This window comes from Triticum aestivum, chromosome 3D (genome assembly GCF_018294505.1).
Source record: "Triticum aestivum cultivar Chinese Spring chromosome 3D, IWGSC CS RefSeq v2.1, whole genome shotgun sequence".
NCBI lineage: Eukaryota > Viridiplantae > Streptophyta > Magnoliopsida > Poales > Poaceae > Triticum > Triticum aestivum.
Genome location: NC_057802.1, coordinates 499523451 through 499540223, shown reverse-complemented (window position 1 = coordinate 499540223; position 16773 = coordinate 499523451). Strand labels below are relative to the sequence as shown.

Genomic DNA, 16773 nt, shown 5'->3' with positions numbered 1-16773 from the left:
GATGAACCTGAGCATGGTGAATCCTCACTGACGAGAGTAAATCAGGCCTCCGCACTTCTTGTTCATCTTGTAGCAATATTTCAGACGACTTATCATATGCTATTATTGCCTGGCAGATTTCAGGAGTCGATTAAGCTCTATGGATATGTTACAGAGTTTAATTTTCCGAAGTGAAGGACCATTTACCTTCTGTGGCTGACCAAGCCTTTGGTACATCAAACCCAACATAAAATGGGCATGAGCATTCTTAGGCATCTTCCGGGCAACATTTACCAGAGCCTGCAAAACGAACATTAAGTTCGTAACCATAATCATACTGAAAATTCCCCTTCAAACCACCAGCTTACACTCAAAGCAATGGGATGACAACCCCGTGGTCGATACAATATTAAATGGTATCTAAATACAGTTTCACCTTTTTATATTAGAGATATAAAAAGGAACTACGAATGCTCATTCTCCAGTGGCATTAGGACTAATAACTCACAGCTTTCAAGTTGCTAACTTTCTCCTCGCGTGAAACGGAAGCCCCTGGACAATGTTGCTCGACATCTGTTCACAAAGAATCATAAGTAGTCAATTCACAACAGAAAACTTTCCTTCTACTGCTTAGCATGCCCTCACCTTCGCATTCAACAGTATCAGGCTCCTTCGTCGTGGTCATGCTTTTTGCCAAACTACCCTCATCGTTGCAACTCCTGCAAGTAAAATATATAAATTATCAATGCCTAAGGCCTAAGCACTCAATACAGAACCAGGAAATTACCAGGCAAGTGATATTAAAGGCCATCTAGTGCTGAAGAGATGTGTGCTAATTCTAAAAGACTGCCAAGCAAGCTTCGAACTTCGTTGGATGAGCATGTGCAGTAAATCTAGCAGTCCATGTACAGGGATCGTGCTGAATTCAGCACGATTCGCCAGAGAAGTTCAATGCTATGGCAGGATCACCCTCCCACGCAAAAAGTAAAAGAGACCACATCCTAGGGTTATGACCTACGAGTGACGACCGTGAGTGCGCGAGGAAGAACGCCCAATTCGAAACTATTTGCAGGGGGGGTGAACCCACGAGTGGCAGCAGTCCAGCACAGTCAGATCGAATTCGAACTCTATGCTCGTACCTAGTGGAGGAATCGACGGCGACCACCGGAGCAGCGGCGGCGATGGCGGGGTTGGGCTTGGGGGTTGGTGGGTGATCCTCGCCGTCGCTCTCCGGCGGGTCGACGTTGAGGTCGGCGAGCATCATCGCCCTCGGGGGCGGCGGAGGCTGGGCCTCCAGCATCGTCTCCGCCCGTGTCTCCGGCGAGGGGGCGAGCTCCGGCCCGCGGATGCGCTGCCGCGTACAGTAGAGACGAGATGTCCTCCTCGCCTGTGGGTCGATGGGAGTGAGGCCGGGTCTGCGGTGGTACGTCGCCGTGGACTGCGTACAGTGGGCCGAGTGAGACTGCTACGGCCTGTATCAGTGATGGGCCTCACTGAGGCAGGCCCAGCTACTCTTTGAGGCGCGGCATGGGCGAATGGATCTTAGGCTGGTCACAATGGGCAAGAACTAATAACTTACACACTTTCCTAGACTATGTTACTACCTTCATAATGGGTAGGAACATCTATGTAGTGTCATTCAACGATGTATTTATTAGGTTATAGACTCATTGTTTCTTGGAGTGTGTGATGTTTCGGTAACTTAGCTAGTTACCACAAGCACCTCTCTCTTCATTAAATATGTGCTACATAAGCAAAGTTGTATTGAAGTGTGTGATGTTACTCCTAAGTTCGACCAGCCTTATGCCAGCAACTACTGCCTTTTATTCCTCAAAAAAAAAACAACTACTGCCTTTTTCATTTGTTGTTCACAAATTTTCTAAAAATAATTTGTTGTTCACAAATGACAGTTTGCTGTTTTCCAAAGCAACGCGGGCAGCAGAAAAAAAAGTCTAAAAAAAAGCAATGCGGGCATAGTCGGAAGAAGTATATTTTTTGTTGGATTTTTATGCAAATGCTTCAGGTCAATGTATACATCGAGGAAGGTCCTCCATTTTCTTCCGTAGGAGTTGCCCTAACAACATCAATGAAGAGGTATATAAAATATATTCTGTACGTATGCCAGATAAACAACTTAATGAGAAGTACCTTGGCATTCCGACGGATATGTGTAGCATGAAGGATGGGGTGTTTAAATATATCAAAGATAGGCTGTGGAGCAAGGTCTTCGGTGCTATAGGGTGGGTGAAAAAAAACGATGTCTTTTGTTGGGAGATGTGTCTTGATTATTCTGTTGCACTTTCATTCGCATGAGGGAAAGTGTTATCGCATGCAACTTTCACTCGCCTGGTAATTACTCAATCAACTATTTGGTCGACAAGGCAAAAATTAATTCATGAACGGACCCATTAGAGAACTCTGTCTACCCATCTATTCATCGTTCGATACATTGTCGAGCTTGATCACATGAATCACTTCCAACGCCTCATGAGTAACCATTTATTGGGGACTACTGCTCAGCTGAACAGGAGGTGGATTCCACCGCCGGTCTTGTTAAATTCAACGATGGTCCGAAGTATCTAGAGCGAGTGAAGATTTCTTTTGCCGGGACGAGACAAGAGTGTATTTGGGTTCTTCTTTTGTAATCTACACATCATATCAAATTCTTCTACTCTTGAGGCGCTTTCTTGTCGGGAAGCACTCTCACTAGTTGATGATCTTGGTGTTCATCATCTCTATATAGCGTTGGATTGCTTGAGCATCATCAAAAACATTAAGGAAGGAGGGGTGGCCAGTATAGGGCGATCATTAAGGAAATCACAAGTCGGAAGGTTTCTTTTGCTACTTGCATTTTTGTTCCAGAATCTAGGAGCTCAAACTATGAGGCTCACCATATTTTTAGGCATGTGTTTTCTCTAGATCAAAGCCGACATATTTGGCCAGGTCAAACATTATCCCTGTAACCATTGGTATTGTCAATAAAGTAACACATGTTGTTCTAAAAAACTACTGCATGTTCCGGTTCTATTCGATTGAAGATGCTCCTAGCGAGCTTGTTTTCTTTTGCTATATGATGTAACTATGATTACAAGTAAATAAAGAGGAGGTCTTAGTTATAAAAACACAACAATTGCTCAAAAAACACATACATGTCATATTACACACTGACTCGTCTTGATGTCCAACAGAAGTAGCGACTCAACTCAACACGAAGCCGATCCATGCACTCCTTAGGTTTAACATGAATCCACACTAACACATGTAGTGACCCACACTGAAACTAATCAAGATCCTAATGCACAAGACTTGCTTATTTATAACGTTCACCATGCACATGTCTCGGCCGACATCGTACAAGGCCTCGGGAGTGTGTTCCGGAGCTAGCCAACAATCGAGGAGGGGGTTGAAAATAAAACAAACTTTGGGGGGAGGGGTGAAAAAATACTTTGTTTTTTTCTATTCCATTTCCTCTAAGGCTAGGGGGCAATCCCCCCCCCCCAAAAAAAGTACACATAACTTTAGCGTTGTTGTGCTATCGGCAACCCGTTGGACGTAGACCCATTGGATGGGGTGAAAAGAAAACAACCCTTTTTGGCGTTTAGCTCCACCATCACGTTGTCGTTGAACAACAGCGCCACATGTGGTATCGTGATGTTGCTCTTACCAGTGAAGTTGAAGCACGTGTCTCGGGTGCCGCTCGATGGCCCCGTTGAGTACTGCGTCATCCTGTCCTTGAAGATCGAGGAGAGCGTCCTAGAGTCTAGCATCGACCCGATGGAGAAGCAGACGAGGTCCAACAATAGTTCGAACGGTGTGTCAGCCTGGGTATCACAGCGCACCGAGGAGGTGTCGCTGTCGGTATGATGAGGAATGTCGAGGACCCAATCCCAATGGTCACCAAGTACTCCATCAAGCCTAGCGCAACTCCCAGGAGGGTCGGCACGCTCACGTTGACTGGTGCAACCGGTCGGCAACCCATTGGATGCAGCCCTCTCGGGCGATGTCAAGGCGCAGCCGCTCCGCCAAGCTTCACTCTTTAATGGATACATATGAATATGTGTTCAGTTCGCAAGCTGTTGGAATTTCACAGTCTCTCTATCGTGTGAGTATTTCCTTGTAATTCTCAACCATGTTAAGATATTAGCATTCTTGGGCCATCTGTACGTGTGAACAAGCCTTAGTGTAGACTGTTTGTTTGCTCTAAGTCTATATAAGCTTGTTCTTCGCTATCTAATAAAGGGTATATAATCCGGTATGTGTTTTTAAGACATTGGATGTGTTGTATATTGATGTTCTCTTATACTCTCCTTTTCTTTCCCCCTTCTTTTTACGAAGTACATTTCCTTGGCAAAATTAAGCAATGGCGTGCACCTTCAACTCGCTTGGAAGGTTAGGGCAGAAAGAAAAACTCAGATTTTTGCTCTTGTTGCAAATCTGTTTTTGCCGTAAAGTGAGACGTGCAATTTGTGCTTCACACCTAAAGATGTCTTGCCTTTTCTCCAAACAAGTTTGGCCTTCTTTTCAAGCTAGTCACCCGTCGGTATGTCATGTTGCGACCTATGTGCAAGTGTGGGAACAACATTTTCACGGGCAAATGGGACGATGAGAATAAGAGAAACCACAATCTGCTTGTTTATTCTACCTGCAAAAAAAATCTGGTTGTTTATTCATAGTGGCATTTATGGAAGGAACGAAACAAAAGAATATTTGAGCACAAGGAAGGCACTCCTCCCGCGATAGTTGCGATGATCAAGGATGATATCAAAGCTCTTGACTCTTGAGGACGCGTTCACTGCGTAATTAAATTGAGTTTGTGTGGGTGTGTTAGCACGCGTGTTCCTTCTTTTTCTCCTTTTTCTTGTGGCCTAGCGACACCTCGGTAACAGTAGTAATTTACAAATATCCAGCGATTTGCTGGGGTTCATTGATTTAACAGATAGCAAGCCGGAAAAACATAGTTTGATCAAGCGACCAGTGAATGGTTAAGAGAAAGAAATGGAAAGAAAAAGGGAAAATGCCCGTAGGCACCTTGTAGTCTAGTTTCTCACGCTATGTCCCCAAACGGCTCTCCATGCATTTTGCACCTGCAAGGCGGCATTTCTCGACGTTTCTTGCCAATGACATCGCTTTGGGCCGGCAGCTTCTCTCTCTGAATGTGCAGTTGTTCCGCTCATGCCAAATTTCCCAGGAGATCAGGATCACCATGGATCTAGTACCTCGTCCTGCAGATGTGTCAGTGCTGCAAACGATTGCTCGGATCGCTGCAGTTGTTTCTTTTATCTCGACCCCGTCCCGTGGTTCCAAATGGCGATCGCAAAACCGCAGTTCCAGAAGAGGTGCAGGGAGGATCCGAGGTTACGCATGCACAAAGGGCAAGGCATCCATTGATCCAGCCCCTCCGTTGCAGTCTGTCATTGCACCGTAGGTGGTTTTGGTGGAGTTGTGTGCCTAACCGGTTGGGCATAGACTATGGCCCAGTTCTTTTTAGCTTTTGATTCTCCAGAATCAGCTTTTGGAAAACTTCCTCCAGAATCAGCTTCTCCAAGAACCAGGCAGAATCGGCCGTCGAGTTCTTTCTGGCTTCTGATTTTCCAGACCCCGATTCCCCATAATCGTGTCAAAAGAACTGGGCCATATTCGGTTTTGGTGCAACAGCCATGTGAACAACTTTGCTTGCCCCGGTGCCACACGCTTTCCAGAAGATCTTCTTGTATCCCGTGGCCTGTGTCGTAGCCACTTGCAGACGGTAAGCAGAACTTGCCGTGTATGCAGAACATCTTATGTCCCTCTGAAGAACATGCAAAAGCAAGGCTCCTGCTGGTTCGGGTCAAATGACATGTTTTCTTTTTTGTTTCTGTATATACAAATCATATATACATATATTCCAGTGACCGCAAAATGCTTTCTGCTGCAAGGAATTAACACCCTCAACACAAGAAGTTGTTTAAAATTCGTCGTTTATCTTGACGGATCCACTTCCATTATAGGCCGAAGACCCAGAGTGGTGAGATCAACAAGAGAACCATAATCTTGGCACGCCTCCACTACGGTGTCGTACGTTTTTGCAGAGAGCTTGAGCCCTTGGTTGGAGGCCCTGATGTACATCTCATAGGCAAGTTTGGGCTTACCATCTTGCACAAGGGCTTCGATCAACACCTGATATGTGACCTCACTCGGCTCAACGTTGTGCATCTTCATCCTGTGGAACCACTCGAACGCCGCGCCGCTCCTCGCGCAAGCGGTGATGATCGCGTTGAAGGTCACGACGGTCGGCTCTATCTTCGCGGACACCATGTCCCGAAGAACTGCGTCCGCCTTATCATGGTCGCCCTTGCCGGCGTGAATGGACGCGAGGATCGTGTACGCGTGGAGGTTCGGATCGACGCCGACCTTGCGCATGTGCTCCCAGACCCTCAGCGCCTCGTCGTACAGCCTGCCCTTCTCGAGCGCGCTGAGCAATGCTCCATAGGAGACCACGTCAGGTTTCAGCCCCTGCTCTATCATCTTCTTGAACGTGTCCACTGCAGCGGACGACTCGGCCGCTCTGGAGCAGGCGAGGAGCACGGCGTTCCACTCCCGGCCTCCGGGATCCAGGCCCTTCTCCTGCATCTTCCCGAGCAGCCTCAGAGCCCACCTCCAGATGCCCCTCCTCTTGGCAGCGCTGAGCAGGACGTTGAAATGTGACCTGATGAGCTCGCGTGACAGATTGTTCGGCTTCGGGCCTTTGTCCAGCAGATCCTCGTAGATCTCCAGAGCCGCCCACCACTTCTTGGCCCTGCCCATGAGCCAGATCAGGTGGTTGCACACTGACAAGCTTATCATCTCCCCGTCGTCGCGCTCGCGGATCCTCTGGTACAGCTCCTTGGCAATGGTGTAGTGCTCCTCCCCCGTGCAGGCCCAGACGAGGCGCTCGTAGTAGCTCCTGTCCGGCCTCACCCCTGCCTCGTCCATGGCGAGAAGGACCTTCAATGCCGCACCGGCTGGGTTGTCCGCACTTGCGAGTGACCGCCGCATCGCCATGTGACATACCCGGATGGCCAGCTTCTCATACTTGACAAAGTCTTGCTCCCAATCCGCCGGGTTCCCCATGAGCTCGCCGTTCTTGTGCCTCTCCCTGAGCTTGACGAAGAACTTGAGCGCGGCGAACCCGTCCCCGGCGCTCTTGTAGGCCGACATGACCGTCGAGTACGTCGCGGCGGTCGGCACCAGCCCGCGGCCCTCGATGTCGTCGTACACCCTGAAGACCTCCTCGATCTTGCCTTGCTCGACATAGACGGACATCAGGGTGTTGAAGGTCACTATGTTCGGGGAGATTCCCTGCGCCTCCATGTCCGCGAGGACATCCTGGATCCTCCCGAATTCCCCGGAGTTCTTCACCGCGCCCAGCAGGCAGTTGTACACGAACTGGTTGAGGCTGCTGCTGCCTCCCCTTCCTTTGAGATGCTCCACGACGGCGAAGGCGGCGTCGAGGCGCTTCTCCTTCCCGAGCCCCCGAATCACCGAGGTGTATACCTGGAGGGGCAGGCGCTCGTCGTCGTCGTCGCCGCCGCCGCCGCCGAGGAAGTCCTCCACCGAAAGCTTCACATCCTCGGCCGTCTTCGCGTCCCGTAGCGCCGCGGCGACCGCGACGACGTCGACGGGCCCTCCCCTCCTCCTGCCGCCGCCGCCGCCGCCGACGGCTGCGGACTCGGTGGCGAACCCGCGGGGGCGGCGGGGCGACGCGGAAGCCGGGAGATAGAGGAGCTTCAGGGACGTGCGCGGGCATGCGGGGTTTCGTGGACGGCGGGGAGAGTGGAGTTGGCCGGCGGGGTGAAAGACGGCGAGGGAGGAAGCCATTTGGCGGGTTGCCGCCGCAGTGCCCGGACGCTGGTGACCGCGGAAGGTCTAGAGGGCTCCCACGTGGCATGGTTTAGGATTTTTTTCAGGATAACGCGAGATCCTATTTCTCCACCGAGCACTGGCTCGTCTTACGGCGTGCTCACAGCTCGCGCGCGCACGATCCAAATCGTGCGGTGGAGGAGATGCGTATGAGGAAAGTAAAGTATTCTTTTCCCCCTCAAATTCTTCTGATGGATCAAATCCCTTCTAACCGAGGTGTTTGGTTCAACTCTGTTAACGTAAACAGTACTGGAATCAGATCACGGGCGGTAACATTATCTGTTTCCGGAGGGGATCGACCGGTATCGAGATTGACTTACCGTACAACTCGATTACGGGGGATTTGTTTCCGCTCAAAGTGAACCAAACAAAAGTTAATGGTATGAGGTTGTGCTGTAATTAGATGATGGCTGAAAACGTACGAACCAAACACCTCCTAAACTGAATAAATCACCCCCTGAACTAAACTTGTTAAAACCGGGTAAATGGGCCTCTGGATGGAGTTGCACAGAATTGGAGGTGGTTTTTGGTGTAATGTTGCTGACTGGGCTTGCTCGTCATACAAACACAAACCAAAGAGACTTAGTTTAGAAGTTGCACGTGCAGCAGCGAGTACAAATAATTAAACACGCAGGCCAACAACCTACGCACTAAGGGGACGACACTAGCAAAGGACTGCAAAATGACAAACCATGCCAAATGATCTTGATCATGCTGGATGAGAGAGAACGATGTTGGCCGAACAAGAGAAAACAGAAAGCTCCGTGGCATCCAGGTCGCAAGCTTTATCCAGCGGCTTCCGTTGCTGTAAAATGATGAGCAATTTGAAAATGCAGTCGGAAGGTTTGTTAGAAAAGACACATTCAATAGTGAACTTGTTTCTAATGGTCCATAAAACCAAGCACATTGCAGCGAAGCCAAACCAAAACATATTGTTGAGTAACGTGATTGTACTAGGAAACATAGGTTAGACTAGGAAATATTCTGGCTTGCCTTGTACTCCAAGTAGATCATGTACTCATATATATATGCCCACGAGGCTCAAGCAATACAACGAACTATTCCACCAAATCTCTCTCTCTCCCTTCTAACATGGTATCTATCGCAAGTCGATCCTAAACCCTAGCCACCGCCGCTTCCGCACCCGCGCGCCGTCCCCGGGGCGGTCGGCCTCCATGACCACCGCCGGGGGCCGCGCCGCCCGTACCTAGGGTTCGTCCGCCGGTCGTGTTGACCGGCTGCCCTAGAGAGACTTTTCCCCGAGCCTTGCTCCGGGGTTTTCTCTCACCCGCCGGTTGATGACCCACAAGTATAGGGGATCTATCGTAGTCTTTTCGATAAGTAAGAGTGTCGAACCCAACGAGGAGCAGAAGGAAATGATAAGCGGTTTTCAGCAAGGTATTCTCTGCAAGCACTGAAATAATAGGTAACAGATAGTTTTGTGATAGGATAATTTGTAACGAGCAACAAATAACAAAAGTAAATAAAGTATAGCAAGGTGGCCCAATCCTTTCTGTAGCAAAGGACAAGTCTGGACAAACTCTTATATAGAGAAAAGCGCTCCCGAGGACACATGGGAATTATCGTCAAGCTAGTTTTCATCACATTCATACGATTCGCGTTCGGTACTTTGATAATTTGATATGTGGGTGGACCGGTGCTGGGTGCTGTCCTTACTTGGACAAGCATCCCACTTATGATTAACCTCTATTGCAAGCATCCGCAACTACAACAAAAGTATTAAGGTAAACCTAACCATAGCATGAAACATATGGATCCAAATCAGCCCCTTATGAAGTAACGCATAAACTAGGGTTTAAGCTTCTGTCACTCTAGCAACCCATCATCTACTTATTACTTCCCAATGCCTTCCTCTAGGCCCAAATAATTGTGAAGTGTTATGTAGTCGACGTTCACATAACACCACTAGAGGATAGACAACATACATCTCATCAAAATATCGAACGAATACCAAATTCACATGACTACTAATAACAAGACTTCTCTCATGTCCTCATGAACAAACGTAACTACTCACAAAGCATATTCATGTTCATAATCAGAGGAGTATTAATATGCATATAGGATCTGAACATATGACCTTCCACCAAATAAACCAACTAGCATCAACTACAAGGAGTAATCAACACTACTAGCAACCTACAGGTACCAATCCTAGACTTGGAGACAAGAATTGGATACAAGAGATGAACTAGGGTTTGAGAGGAGATGGTGCTGGTGAAGATGTTGATGGAGATTGCCCTCTCCCGATGAGAGGAGCGTTGGTGATGACGATGACGATGATTTCCCCCTCCCGGAGGGAAGTGTCCCCGGCAGAACAGCTCTGCCGGAGCCCTAGATTGGTTCCGCCTCGTGGCGGCGGAGTCTCGTCCCGAAAGCTTGCTTATGATTTTTCTTCGGACGAAAGACTTCATATAGCAGAAGATGGGCACCGGAGGGCCAACAGGGGGCCCACGAGGCAGGGGGCGCGCCCAGGGGGTAGGGCGCGCCCCCACCCTCGTGGCCAGGTGGAGGCCCCCCTTACGTATTTCTTCCGCGCAATATTTTTTATTATTTCCAAAAATAACTTTCGTGGAGTTTTAGGACTTTGGAGTTGTGCAGAATAGGTCTCTAATATTTGCTCCTTTTCCAGCCCAGAATTCCAGCTGCCGGCATTCTCCCTCCTTATGTAAACCTTGTAAAATAAGAGAGAATAGGCATAAGTATTGTGACATAATGTGTAATAACAACCCATAATGCAATAAATATCGATATAAAAGCATGATGCAAAATGGACGTATCAACTCCCCCAAGCTTAGACCTCGCTTGTTCTCAAGCGAAAGCCGATAACGATAAATATGTCCACATGTTTAGAGGTAGAGGTGTCGATAAAATAAAATACGGACATGAGGGCATCATGATTATTCTCATAACAGCAACATATATGGATATTGTCATATGATTTCTTATGCTCAAGTAATAATCTATTCACAATGCAAAGTATGAATCAGAAACTTTATTGTGAACTAACAAACTATAATCTCAGTCATTGAAGCAATTGCAATTTATCATAACATCAGAAATAGTCCATGTGAGAGCTTTCTAGCAAGTCCACATACTCAACTATCATTTAGTCTTTCATAATTGCTAACACTCACGCAATACTTGTGGTTACGGAGTTTCAACCGGACATAGAGAAAGATAGGGGCTTATAGTTTCGCCTCCCAACCTTTTACCTCAAGGGTAATGTCAACAATAATAGTTCATGCTAACCTACATCCAATTAGATATATATATCAGGATCTTTCCAACATCCTGTGCTTGCCAAAGGATAAAATATAAAAAGGAAAGATGAAGATCACCATGACTCTTGCATAAGGTAGAAGATAATAATAAAAGATAGGCCCTTCGCAGAGGGAAGCAGAGTTTGCCATGCGCTTTCAGGGTTGGATGCACAAAATCTTAATGCGAAAGAACGTCACTTTATATTGCCACTTGTGATATGAACCTTTATTATGCAGTCCGTCGCTTTTATTTCTTCCACATCACAAGATCGTATAAAGCTTATTTACTCCACACCAATCAATCATACATATTTAGAGAGCAATCTTTATTGCTTGCACCGATGACAACTTACTTGAAGGATCTTACTCAATCCATAGGTAGATATGGTGGACTCTCATGGCAAAGTTGGTTTAAGGGTTTTTGGAAGCACAAGTAGTATCTCTACTTGGTGCAAAGAATTTGGCTAGCATGAGGGGGAAAGGCAAGCTCAACATGTTGGATGATCCATGACAATATACTTTATCTCAGATATAAGAAAACATAACCCATTACGTTGTCTTCCTTGTCCAACATCAACTCTTTAACATGTCATACTTTAATGAGTGCTCCCAATCATTAAAGATGTCCAAGATAGTATATTTATATGTGAAACCTCTCTTTCTTTATTACTTCCTATTAATTGCAACGATGACCAAAGCTATGTTTGTCAACTCTCAACAATTTTTAATCATCATACTCTTTCTATGTGAAGTCATTACTCTCAATAAGATCAATATGATCTCTTTGTTTCTTTTTATTCCTTTCTCTTTTCTTTTATTCACTCAAGATCATAGCAAAATAATCAAGCCCTTGACTCAACACTAATCTTTATTATATATAGCTCACGGACTCGATTACATAGAGGGATCATAAAGCAAAACTCAAAACTAGATCATACCAAAACTTTATTCTACTAGATCAAGATATTACTAAAAGGATTGAACTAAGAAAAACGGTAAAGATAGGAGTGTGATGATGATACGATACCGGGGCACCTCCCCCAAGCTTGGCAGTTGCCAAGGGGAGTGCCCATACCCATGTGATTATGTCTCCTTTGTTGGCAAAGAGGATGGTGGTGATGATGGGTAGTCGCACATCGAGCGTAAGAGATCCTCCAGCTTGCGAATAATGCCCTTGAGTGCAACAATATGCTCCTTCAACAAAATATTTTCACGTGTGAGATACTTGTTTTGTATACGAGCTAGCTCAATCATCTTGAAAGCTTCGATCTCAGTTGGGGTAAGAAGATTGTGATCAAGTTGAAGGATGTCTTCTGTTGCCGGAACTTGGTCCTCCATGGCCTTCTTGATCCCTTCATCCTTGTTGATCTCCATGGGTTCTTCCCTCTTCAGCTCTATCTTCATTAGCCAAGCATCGTTGTCACCATTGTTGGAGGAGGGGGACGACATGATGCCTGTCCGTGACAACCCTGACAGAAAACAGCTCGAAACAAGAATAGAGGACAATTGCGTTATACAGGAGTCAAAACCTTCGGGAGATTATATAATGAATTTTTACCGACCGAAATACGTATCGTGCAAGAAAACGGAGTCCGGAGAGCACACGAGGTGCCCACGAGGTAGGGGGCGCGCCTAGGGGGGTAGGGCACGCCCTCCACCCTCGTGGAGGCCTCGTGTCCTTCCCGGACTGCTTCTTATTTTTTCTATTTTTCTAAATATTTCAAAACGGAGAAATATTGCCATAAAAACTGTTTTGGAGTCGGTTTACTTACCGTACCACATACCTATTCCTTTTCGGAGTCTGAAACGTTCCGGAAAGTGTCCCTTATGTATTCCTCCGGGGTTACGGTTTCAATAACATTGGTTTCAACATTTATAGGATTACCTCAGATATAATGTTTGATTCTTTGACCGTTCACCACCTTCGGATTTGTGCCTTTGAAGTTGTTGATTTTTATGGCACCGGAACGATAGACCTCCTCGACAACGTAAGGGCCTTCCCTTTTAGAGAGAAGTTTTCCTGCAAAAAATCTTAAACGAGAGTTGTATAGCAATACATAATCACCTACATTAAACTCGCGCTTTTGTATCCTTTTGTCATGCCATCTTTTAACTTTTTCTTTAAACAACTTGGCATTTTCATAGGCTTGGGTTCTCCATTCATCAAGTGAGCTAATGTCAAATAACCTCTTCTCACCGGCAAGTTTGAAATCATAGTTGAGCTCTTTAATAGCCCAATATGCCTTATGTTCTAGTTCGAGAGGTAAGTGACATGCTTTTCCATAAACCATTTTATATGGAGACATACCCATAGGATTTTTATATGCAGTTCTATAGGCCCATAATGCATCATCAAGTTTCTTGGACCAATTCTTTCTAGATCTATTAACAGTCTTTTGCAAAATTAATTTGAGCTCTCTGTTGCTCAATTCTACTTGACCACTAGACTGCGGGTGATAAGGAGATGCAATTCTATGATTAACATCATACTTAGCAAGCATTTTACGGAAAGCACCATGAATAAAATGTGAACCACCATCAGTCATTAAATATCTAGGGACTCCAAACCTCATAAAAATAACTTCTTTAAGCATCTTAATAGAAGTGTTATGATCAGCAATACTAGTTGGAATAGCTTCTACCCACTTAGTAACGTAATCAACAACAACTAAAATATGTGTATATCCATTAGAGGCAGGAAAAGGTCCCATATAATCAAAGCCCCAAACATCAAATGGTTCAATAACAAGTGAATAATTCATAGGCATTTCTTGACATCTACTAATATTACCAATTCTTTGACATTCATCACAAGATAGGACAAACTTACGGGCATCCTTGAAGAGAGTAGGCCAATAAAAACCAGATTGCAATACCTTATGTGCAGTTCTGTCTCTAGCGTGGCGTCCTCCATAAGTCTCGGAGTGACACTTGCATAGGATCTGTTCCTGTTCATGCTCAGGTACACAACGTCTAATAACACCATCTACTCCTTCTTTATAAAGATGTGGGTCATCCCAAAAGTAATGTCTCAAATCATAGAAAAACTTTTTCTTTTGCTGGTATGTGAAACTAGGTGGTATAAATTTAGCAACAATATAATTAGCATAATCAGCATACCACGGAGCAGTACGAGAAGTATTTATAACATTTAATTGCTCATCAGGAAGCTATCATCAATAGGTAGTGGATCATCAAGAACATTTTCTAACCTAGACAAGTTGTCTGCAACGGGGTTCTCAGCTCCCTTTCTATCAATAATATGCAAATCAAATTATTGTAACAAGAGAACCCATCTAATAAGTCTAGGTTTAGCATCTTTCTTTTCCATAAGATATTTAATAGCAACATGATCAGTGTGAATAGTTACTTTAGAATCAACAATATAAGGTCTGAACTTATCACAAGCAAATACAACCGCTAAGAATTCTATTTCAGTAGTAGCATAATTTCTTTGAGCATTGTCTAGAGTTTTGCTAGCATATTGGATAACATTTAATTTCTTATCAACTCTTTGCCCTAGAACAGCACCTACAGCATAATCGCTAGCATCACACATAATTTCGAAAGGTAAATTCCAATCAGGTGGCTGAACAATAGGTGCAGAAATCAATGCTTTCTTAAGTATTTCAAATGCTTCTACACAATCATCATCAAAGACAAATGGTATATCTTTTTGTAATAAATTAGTCAGAGGCCGAGAAATTTTTGAGAAGTCCTTAATGAACCTCCTATAAAAACCGGCGTGACCAAGGAAACTTCTTATACCTTTGATGTCCTTAGGACATGGCATCTTTTCAATAGCATCAACCTTGGCTTTATCAACCTCAATACCTCTTCCAGAAACTTTATGCCCCAAGACAATACCTTCATTAACCATAAAGTGGCACTTTTCCCAATTCAGGACAAGATTAGTTTCTTCACATCTCTGCAAAACTCGATCAAGGGTGCTCAAGCAATCATCAAAAGAGGATCCATAGACGGAAAAATCGTCCATGAAAACCTCATAAATCTTTTCACAAAAGTCAGAGAATATAGCCATCATGCATCTTTGAAAGGTAGTAGGTGCATTACATAAACCAAAAGGCATACGTCTATAAGCAAAAGTACCAAAAGGGCAAGTAAAAGTAGTCTTTGATTGATCATTGGCTGACACAGGTATTTGAGAGAAACCAGAATAACCATCTAGAAAGCAAAAATGTGTATGTTTGGATAATCTTTCTAGCATTTGATCGATAAAAGGTAAGGGGTAATGATCCTTTTTAGTAGCCTTATTTAATTTGCGGAAATCAATTACCATCCTATAACCTGTAATAATTCTTTGTGGAATCAATTCATCTTTATCATTAGGAACAACGGTAATACCTCCCTTCTTAGGGACACAATGGACAGGACTTACCCACTGGCTATCAGCAACGGGATAAATTATACCTGCCTCTAGAAGCTTTAATATTTCTTTTCTTACCACTTCCTTCATCTTAGGATTCAGTCGTCGTTGATGATCACGAACTGGTTTGGCATCTTCCTCCAAATTTATTTTATGTTGACATAGAGTGGGACTAATGCCCATAAGATCATCAAGAGTATATCCAATAGCAGCACAGTGCTTCTTCAGAGTTTTCAATAATCTTTCTTCTTCATGCTCTGAAAGGTTAGCACTAATAATAACAGGATATATCTTTTTCTCATCAAGATAAGCATATTTAAGAGTATCAGGTAACGGTTTAAGCTCAAACACGAGATCACCCTTAGGTGGAGGAGGATCCCCTAGGATTTCAACAGGCAAATTGTGTTTCAGGATAGGTTCCTGTTTAAAGAATACTTCATCTATTTCCCTTCTTTCATTCATAAACATATCATTTTCATGGTCTAGCAAATATTGTTCTAAGGGATCACTAGGGGGCACGGCAATAGAAGCAAGACCAATTATTTCATCCTTACTAGGCAATTCCTCTTCATGGTGTTGTCTACTAAATTTAGAGAAATTAAACTCATGAGACATATCACCCAAGCCTATAGTAACAACATCCTTTTCGCAGTCTATCTTAGCATTAACCGTGTTCAAGAAGGGTCTACCAAATATAATGGGACAAAAGCTATCTTGTGGGGAACCAAGAATAAGAAAATCGGCAGGATATTTAGTTTTCCCACACAAGACTTCAACATCTGTAACAATTCCCATTGGTGAAATAGTATCTCTATTGGCAAGTTTAATTGTGACATCAATATCTTCTAACTCAGTAGGTGCAATATCATGCTTAATTTCTTTGTATAAGTCAATAGGTATTGCACTAGCACTAGCACCAATATCGCATAAGCCATGATAACAATGATATCCTATTTTAACAGAAATAACAGGCATGCCTACCACAAGTCTATGTTTATCTTTAGCACAAGGTTTTGGCAATTCTAGCAGTTTCATCACGGAAGTGAATAACATGCCCATCAATATTATCAGACAAGAGATCTTTAACAATAGCAATATTAGGTTCAACTTTAATTTGCTCAGGAGGTGTATAAGTTCTAATATTGCTTTTACGAACCACAGTTGAAGCTTTAGCATGATCCTTTATCCTAACAGGGAAAGGTAGTTTCTCAACATAAGAAGTAGGAACAATAGGATCATTATAAG

General features: G+C 44.5%; 2 protein-coding genes across 2 annotated transcripts in view; both read right to left on the bottom strand.

Annotated features, from left to right (window-relative positions):
• The window catches only part of LOC123079980 (UDP-N-acetylglucosamine--peptide N-acetylglucosaminyltransferase 110 kDa subunit), a 6670-nt gene extending 5259 nt beyond the window's left edge, over positions 1 to 1411 (bottom strand). Inside the window, exons 1-5 of the mRNA XM_044502824.1 lie at positions 1119 to 1411; positions 625 to 698; positions 488 to 552; positions 187 to 279; positions 8 to 109 (exon numbers count right to left, since the gene is read on the bottom strand). Of these exons, the coding sequence (XP_044358759.1) occupies positions 8 to 109; positions 187 to 279; positions 488 to 552; positions 625 to 698; positions 1119 to 1279 (495 nt within the window). The 5' untranslated portion in view covers positions 1280 to 1411. The remainder of the gene's footprint in view (positions 1 to 7; positions 110 to 186; positions 280 to 487; positions 553 to 624; positions 699 to 1118) is intronic.
• A 4389-nt stretch (positions 1412 to 5800) lies between these two features.
• Positions 5801 to 7897, bottom strand: LOC123079978 (protein LOW PHOTOSYNTHETIC EFFICIENCY 1, chloroplastic). Its single transcript, XM_044502822.1, has one exon. It carries the CDS (start codon positions 7813 to 7815, stop codon positions 5938 to 5940), a length of 1878 nt encoding a protein of 625 aa, XP_044358757.1. The 5' UTR covers positions 7816 to 7897; the 3' UTR covers positions 5801 to 5937.
• Positions 7898 to 16773: the final 8876 nt, after the last annotated feature.